The sequence below is a fragment of the Hipposideros armiger genome, unplaced genomic scaffold, assembly GCF_001890085.2.
Source record: "Hipposideros armiger isolate ML-2016 unplaced genomic scaffold, ASM189008v1 scaffold_271, whole genome shotgun sequence".
In the NCBI taxonomy this organism is placed as follows: Eukaryota; Metazoa; Chordata; class Mammalia; order Chiroptera; family Hipposideridae; genus Hipposideros; species Hipposideros armiger.
The window spans coordinates 585681-594329 of record NW_017731621.1 but is presented as its reverse complement, the minus strand read 5'-3'; the positions used below and the strand labels follow the sequence as shown (position 1 = coordinate 594329).

General features: G+C 43.1%; 1 protein-coding gene across 1 annotated transcript in view; it reads left to right on the top strand.

The window, feature by feature from the left end:
- CDC123 (cell division cycle 123) overlaps positions 1-8448 on the top strand; it is a 73780-nt gene extending 65332 nt beyond the window's left edge. The window contains exons 11-13 of the mRNA XM_019656959.1: positions 2747-2875; positions 7453-7590; positions 8162-8448. Of these exons, the coding sequence (XP_019512504.1) occupies positions 2747-2875; positions 7453-7590; positions 8162-8188 (294 nt within the window). The 3' untranslated portion in view covers positions 8189-8448. The remainder of the gene's footprint in view (positions 1-2746; positions 2876-7452; positions 7591-8161) is intronic.
- Positions 8449-8649: the final 201 nt, after the last annotated feature.

Below are 8649 nucleotides of genomic sequence, written 5' to 3'. Positions count from 1 at the left end.
GTTGATTATTTCCTTTTGGTTTTGTAAACCAGCCTATTTATTTTACCATGAGTTCATCTTTAGTAAGCTTGGTATTTTTATTTGTGGGAATTGCAAAGATTTCAAAATTTTTTTCATTTGCTGCTTCATGTTTGCCAAACCCCACTGAGAGAAAGACAAGCTCCTTTTTCTCCTATTCCAGTCATTAGGAGTTTTTTCTTATGCTCCTTTACTGGGGTGGCAGCCCTTGGAAGTTCACTTCTTGGTTCTGATTCTCTTCCCCATGGCCAGTCTCCTGTTCCTGTTTGCACATTAAAACCCTGCCCTGAGGTTCCTGGGAGGAAATCCCTCGCAAGAGTTCCCACTGCATTAGTTTATATGCTTATTTCTATTTTCCAGGTTCCTCCTCATTTCTGGATCCCAGTATCCCCATTCTTTCTTGTACTCTCATTTATACATTTAAAGGGATTATTTTAACCCAAATTCCATCCTGTTTGAAACAGGAGGCTTTCGAAGCTCCCTTAGCCCACTGTATTCTGGAGCCCTCTAGAAAATAATCTCAGGGCTGGCCATCTTCTCATGGCCTTTGCACATGTTGGCTTTTATTATTTTTGTTCTTTTCCCCTGAAATGGTCTGTTTTTCCTCTCACTGCTCAGATCATCATCACTGTCGTCTTTAAATTCCAGGTTACTTTGGGGAGCTTTTTCAGCTTCACCCTGCAGATTTAGGTAGGTCCGCCTTATATTCTCGTCTCATAGTACCCTGCTTTCACCTCTATTGAAGCATCTACCCCTCTGTACCGTAATTGTTGGATGGTGCTTGTTTCTCTTTTTTGGGGAGGGGGTGGAGGGGGTAGGCGTTCGTGTCCTGGTCTGGACTGAGCTCTTTGAAGGAATAGATTCTGTTATTAGTCTTTAGGCCCCAGTGCCTGGCACTGAGTCTGGTGCATAGAAATTTATTTGGCTGGGTTGGGGGGTGGTCAGTCAGTTGGTAGATTTCCGGAAGGTTACTGGGCCTGTGTTATCTGATGGATTGCTTAAAAACAGAATTTCTCAGATGGCTTGTGCCTGAGATGTTACATGAAAAACATGTTATAGCTATAAAATCCTCATCTTGATAGTTTTATGCCTGATTCCAGCTGCTTTTATTTTTCTTTGAATTAGAGGATGGCTTCTGAACTATAGAACAAACTCTGCCAGCTATTAGTCCTAGCAGTAGTGATCTACTTTTGTGTTTTTAATTTGTTTTGTTCTTTACAATATGCCATATTTTTATTATAGTTTACAGAACTTATTCTTATGCTAACAGGTGCAGTAGTCTTTTTTCTTTTAATAATGCAATGGTTTTATTGGTTATAAAAATCAAGTAGAAAGGGTTTGGGGGGTAAAAAATTCCCATTTTGGTAAAATAACATACAGCATGCCAAGGTCATCTTGGTAATTGCCCCAAAAGCAAAACTGACATCATACCAAGAAGTTAATTGATGGTTGATGTTATTTCACGTAGTCAGTGTACAAATGGGCGCCAAACTGATACAAGGAACCAGCTCAAGTGGCAAAACAAGTTGTAAGATTTTGCCTGGGGATTGTATTAAAATAAGAAACCTAAATGGTGTGTGCTGCAAACTTCTTGTAATGGTTCTTTGCCACTTACTAGATGCTTCTGATGTTGGAAGCAAGTCCTAATAAGATATTTCATCATTCTTAAAATTTTCCTTTAACCCAGATGAGAAACAGTGCTGGTATTAGTAATGCTGGCTCAGCAATCTAGTGCTTTCGGCATATGTAATTTCACACACGCATGACCAATCAAGACATGATTACTACGCATTTACAGAAAAACCTAGTTATCAAGAACAAAACGCTATAATTATGTGAAATGTTTCAATGAGAAAAATCAAGAGGAGTAAAGATAAAAGTTTGAAGGAAACATGTGTCTACTCAGTGTCATGTATATCGCGGTGGTCATCAGTTGGTACTAGTATCATGGCAGAATTTCCCAGCTCTGTGATGTCAGTGCTCTGCCACATTATCCTCAGACGCCCCTGACTCTAACTTCACTCAGTTTGACCAGATCAGGATTCTTTCCCTGAGCCAGGAACCTATCACACTGCCCACCCACCTCTACTCTCAGAGTAGAAGATAGAAACTTCTTTTCAAGGTTGATGATAATTTTTAGATGTCCCCTTTGCATGCTATTAAGCTCTAACATACAGACAAACAAATATTACATTACAATTAACGAAACCTGAACGTTTCCATACTTCCTTCCTTATGCTGTGGGAGTGGGTGGTACTCCAGAACTCTGGCTCTTTCCAGCCTGGCAGGGCAAAGATAATCTTGAAAGATAATCGAAGACACCCTTGACAGCATTTCAGTCATGCTACCTCGGTGTAACCTTTTCTGAGATTTTCCTTTTTCCTGCTTGGATTTTTTTACTTAAAACTCTTGTGAGCTGAGGCAGGAGTTGAAATATAGGTCTTTGTCAGGCTTTCTTTCCTCCTCGGTCCCTTCTCTGTATTTACAGGTAACTTACCCTTTGGATGAGGCTATTACACTTGACTTGGACAGGTGGCCCTTTTTCTGATGGGACCTGGGAGACTTTCCAATGGGACCTGGAGGAAATATCTATCTTTTGAAATAAGTTATAAGATTTTTTTAAGGTTATGTTTTGGGTGAAATAATATGAAGTTCTTTCTGATAATACAAATTATAGAATTTAAATGTTTTTATTCTGTATTTGTTAATTTTTGTCTTTGTCCTGCAGGGGAAGGTGTGGCTGATCGATTTTAATCCATTTGGTGAAGTAACAGATTCTCTGCTATTTACTTGGGAAGAACTGATATCCGGAAGAAACCTGAAAGGTGATTTTAGTGAAGGAGATGCTCTGGAGCAGGTAAGATGCTAAATAAAGACATACAGGAAACCTTTGTGTTCCCTAAATGTTTGCTAGTTCTCTAGGCACTTGGAGAGGCAGTGACTTGTACCCTGGGGAAGTGCAGAGTGTAACACAGATTTACTGACAGGTTCTAGCCCATGGAGGTGAGCAGAGAAGGAGAGTGTCCATGGTGATTCATGCATTTAACTTGATATAAAGGAATAATGGTCATCTGATATATATTTTTTTCTAGTAATTTTTCTTTTTCTTGGCTCCTTATGCCCTGGCCACCTGGAAGAATCTTGACTCTGGGTCAGTGTGCACATCTGTTTGTTCTGATCTTGACCCCGGGCTGCTGAGGGAAATTGCCCGGATGTGCACACCGGATTCTCTTCACAGTCATGACCCCAATTTCAAGTGGGTCCTTTTTTCAGTGTCTCATTTTCCATGTTGTCAGCTGTCTCTTCCATCACCCACAGTGGCTATTTCACACCTCCCCACACCCCTCAGACCCTCTGTTCCTTTCCTTCTTCAGAGGAAGAGAGAATCCAGTGGTGAGAACTCAGTGTCATTGTCATCAAACCTCCGAACTTGTCTGCAGCCATCCTCCCAAGTCTAACCCCACCTGCCCTGCATACCATCCCTTTCCCTGTCTGCTCACCTTGTGCTGTCACCTGTCTTCTTTCCCGTTTTCCAGTCACTTCCTCTCCACCAGCTTCTCTCAGTAGTTAACCATGTTCAGATATCTCCTATCTTAAAAACACAAAATCTTGGGCCAGCTGAGTGGTGCGTTGGTTAAGAGTTAGGTTGGGACGCCAGCTCTGAGCATCAGGGCCCGGGTTTGGATCCCACATGAGGGCCAGTGACACTGCCCTCTGCAGCTAAGATGCTGAACAACAGCTCAACCTGGAGCTGGGCTGCCGTGAGTCGCAGGTGATGGCATAGAGGCTGCAGTGGGGCGTCAGTGGGCTGCCATGAGCTACTGTGAGTAGCTGGCAGCCAGCGTGAGCGGCCGTCCAATGGCTGGCAAGCAATCTGCCTCGCCCAGGAAGAGCGAAATGATAATACCAACATGGGCCAATGAAGCAACATCCTCCACAACTAGACTGAAAAACAGAAGGACGGCAACTTGTCTGTTCCCCTTCCCCGATTCCCCAATGCTGTTCCCCTCTCCCAATTCCCCAATAAAATCTTTCAAAAAAAACCCAAACAAACAAACAAAAAAAACCCCACAAAATCTTCAAGTCCATATCATCACCCAGCTACCCTCTTTTTTCTCCTCATCTCCACAGCCAGACTTTCTATAAAGAAGTTTGTAAAGCTTTTTTTCTGCCTATAAAAGTAGTACATGCTCATTTTTTAAAGAAAATTCTAAAATCACCCACAATCTTACTGCCTTGAGAACCCCTGCTTATATTTTAATACATAACATGCCTTCCCACATATACACAATTTTTTTAAATAAATGAGATTTTACTATATCTGAACTTAGGTATCCCAAGTTTTTCATAACATTTAGTGTTATTTTGTGAGAGTTTTATATCTTTTGAAAAAATTTTATTTTTACACAGTCATTTTAAAAAAAGAATTAGAAAGAGGCAAGACGGAAACCCTACCACCTAGAAATAGCCATGCTTGCCACTTGAGTTAATATTTTTCTAGGCGTTGTTTTGTATGGATACACCACCCATTTTTACATTAAGTGCGATCGTACCCGTTTCCTTTATGCTGTTAGGTAACTTGCTTTTTTGTAACGGCTGAGTAGTCCTATGTCGTCACAGCCGCTCCCTTACATGGTCATCTGTCCTCGATGGCTGCTGCGTCTCACTCATCGTCTCACCTGTTGCTCCTCAGCCACAGCCACTTAGCGGCACAGTCTCTGCCCCTCACACAAGCCGCTGTTGGCAGGGCCCTCCTGACTTGTCACTAATTGCAGTGAACGATGTGCCGCCCTTCTGTCGCTTGGCACTTGTTCTTATGACACCTCTCCCTGGGCTACCGTGACACGTGCTCCCCTCCTGGGTTTCTTCCTGCTCTTCTGCTATTGCCTTGCCTTCAGAGTGAGCACCTGTCTTTTCGTCCCTCCCTGAAGTATTTCTCTTCATAGTTCCTCTGTCCTGGGCCCTCTCTCGCCCTGTTTTTTAAGTCTGACTCTGATGTTTTCCCTGTCGAGACACTCGCCTTAATGTGTGATGCCTGCCCCTGACTTCCTGCATCCTACCTTAGGCTGCAGGTCTCTGCGCAGGGCAGCGTCTCCACACATCTGCGGGGCTTAGCACAGTGCCAGGCACAGTTAATTAATGTTCCTTGAATTAGTGGGTGAAGGAATTTTATTCCTGTGGGCATCTTACAGCTGTGGGCTGTTAAATCTGAGCATCACAGAGAAGAATGTAAATTATTCAGTGCAGGGTTATTTTTAAATAAGAGGGTCATATTTTTAAATATGAGTATTGGATAGAAACAGTTAGTACAAGAGCCTCTCTGTGGTCTAAATCCTTTCTTTTTTTCTTCTTAATTTAAACGTCATCATATTGGATGTTTGGGGATAACAAAGGGGAACGGGAACTGACTTGGCCTTTTCCCCAGCATCCCCTCCAGCCTGCCCTCCACTCCACAGAGATCGCACCCTTCCTGCTTTTTCTGGAAGCTGCAAAGCCCCGCCCTGCCGTAGCATCTCTGCTCTGGTGGTTTCACTGCCTTCAAACCGCCTTCTGCTCCTTGACCTCACGAGGCTGCTTTCATCATGCTTCCCAGCCCTCAGTCCAGACGTCCCCTCCTTAACAAGCTCTTACCTGACTGCCTCTCTGAAGTAGTCTGCTTGGCTCTTATAACACCCTGTTGTTTTGTTTTTATAACGCTTTTTGCTATCTGAAATGATATTGTTCATTTGTGGGCTGACTTGCTGATTGGCAGTTTCCCTGTCTTGTTTACTGGTTTATCTCCCATACCTAGAACAAGGTCCAGCCCAAAGCAGGTGTTTCATAAATACTTGTCAGATGGGGCTGGCCGAGTGGCTCAGTTGGTTAAGAGCTTGCTCATGAGTGTGAGCTCTGAGCAACAAGGTCGCCGGTTCGATTCCTGCCTGGCCCAAGCTGAGCTGCCAACAGGTGGCAGGATGGCTCAGCTTAAAAAAAAAAAAAAGTCAGATGATTGGTCTGTCTGTCATAAGATATGGCCTGCTTTCTAGGTCCTGTTCCATTCAAGTTTCCAGTCTGTTTCCATCTGCTGGACACCATCCATCCCTCACCTAGATATCTGCCACACATGAAGTCCAAACTCAAGGCCTTCTGTCTCCAGAATCCTTTTTGGCACAAGGCAGCATGTAAATATTATAGGCAAGCTCTTCAGCAAGTACAGTTGACCCTTGAACCACATGGGTCTGAACTGCGTGAGTCCCCTTATACTTAGATGTTCCCCACTTGATCAGTGCAGTTCAGAGGTCAACTCTGCATTGTTCAAGGGTCAGCTTTGCTGCTGGGGATGTGCACGTGCTGAGGGCTGACTGGAGTTTACAAGGACTTTCCACTGCTCTGCAGGTCGGTGCCCCTAACCCCCCTGTTGTTCAAGAGTCAACTCTACGGAATGTGAAGACTTGTTCAGTGTGATAGGTGATTTTGCAGTTTTACATAGGTGATGAGAGAGATACATAAAAAAGTTAAATGACTGGCCCTCACTATTAACTTGATTCTCCAAGGCAGTGTTTCCTAACTGCACTTGAAGACAATGATAATATTTATCAAGCGTTCCGGCTAGTATGAGATTGCCCAAGACCTGGGATAACTAGCCTGAGGCCCCTGGTCCACGGAGGGACTAAAGCGATCCAAACGTAACCCATTTGCAGCGCACGGGCTGCTCCCGGGAGTGTTTAGCTCCCCATGAGGACACTGTTTTCTGATACTTAACATTTATGTCGCAGTGAATATGTAGAAACATGTTTAAAACCTCCTTGCCTTCTTTTACTTTAGAGTCTTATTTTCTCCCTTATTGAGTATGGAGGGGAACATGCAGTTTAAATTGTTACACTAGGATCTTTTTCAGTTTGGAAAACGGACTTTTAAAAAATGTCCCACAGGAAAAAAAAAAAAATGTCCCACAGGGCCGGCCGAGTGGCTCACTGGTTAAGAGTTGGCATGGGAACGCAAGCTCTGAGCAGCAGGGCCACCGGTTTGGATCCCACATGGGCCAGTGACACTGTGCCCTCTACAGCTAAGATGGTGAACAACAGCTCGACCTGGAGCTGGGCTGTCATGAGTCTCTAGTGACGGCGTAGGCTGCAGTGGGGCTGCAGTGGGCTGCCATGAGCTACAGTGAGTGGCCAGCAGCCGGCGTGAGCTGCTGTGAACCGCTGTGAGCGGCTCTCCAATGGCCGGCGAGCGACTGCCTCACCCGGGAAGAGCGCAATGATCACAATACCAACATGGGCCAGTGAAGTAACGTCCTCTACAACTAGACTGAAGAACAAAAGGACAGCAACTTGTCTGTTCCCCTTCCCTGATTCCCCAACGCTGTTCCCTCCCCCAATTCCCCAATAAAAATATCTTTTAAAAAGAAAAAAATGTCTCACAGACTTTCCCTGTTTTTTTTTTTTTGTAAAGGATTCTCCAGCTTTCCGTTGCACAAACAGTGAAGTGACCTTCCAGCCCAGTCCTTACCTGAGTTACCGGCTGCCCAAGGACTTTGTCGACTTGTCTACTGGGGAAGACGCTCACAAACTCATTGATTTTCTTAAGCTGGTAAATGTGTGCTTAGTATGCTGGTCCTCTCTGTATGTTCCGTTTTAGTCTTATATTACCTTGACTTACTGAGTGAGGTCCTTTAATAATGAAGTATGTAATGTGAGCTAAAGGAATACTTTATTTAATAATAAAAGAATAAATAATAAAGCGATAACAGGAAAATGTTTTTATGATGTGCGTGCTTTTTGAGTAATTTTCACAATGTTTCTGATTTTGAAGAAAGTATGTATGCTGTTAGGAGACTAAAAGAATGTCAGACCTCTGCTGTGGTTCCTCAAGGGGGAAAGTGAATGTTTGTATTTGTGAATGTGTTTCTGGGTGGGAATGTTCGAAAGTGGGGAAGAGAGAGTAGGAAATATTCAAATACCTGAGGATAATGTGCCCGGGAGCCAAAGTGATAAACTAGTCACGTGAATAAATTCAGGCATGTTTTTCCAAAGACTTTCACCTACGTCTTTTGCCATGACCTCTAGAAAATGATACTTGATTACAGAAAAAGTGATCTTGGCTGAACAAATATTCCAGTTCGAATATGCTATTTTAATGTAGTCTTGGTTTCCTTTTGCAGAAGAGAAATCAGCAAGAGGATGACTGACTAGAGTGCTGGAGTTCCAGACCGCATTAAGGAGGAAACCACCGCTCCTTCAGGAAGCTGTTCATGATCCACAGCTCCTGGGAACCCAGTCAGATGGGGGTGGGGCGGGCTATGTGGGAATCAGTAGCTTTTTATATTCATGTGCATTAAGCTGGGAAAAAAACAAAGGGACTTTGCTACTTGTAAAAATAACACAATAAATAGATCTTAAACCTAGGAAACCATACTGTTCTGATGATAAAATACTTTCTATGAAATACCTTTCTCTTTGGCTCAGTCCATTTAGATTTATCTATGTTTCTTGTGCTATTTTTATATCTATCAGGTAAATGGGCAAATTCATATACAGAAATGGATTCTTTCCTAACCATTCCTTTTCCATTGAAAAAATAAAATCTTATATTACTATGGAAAATATTTTTCCTACTCAGAGGATTTTCATATAATCTTTCTATCAGTTT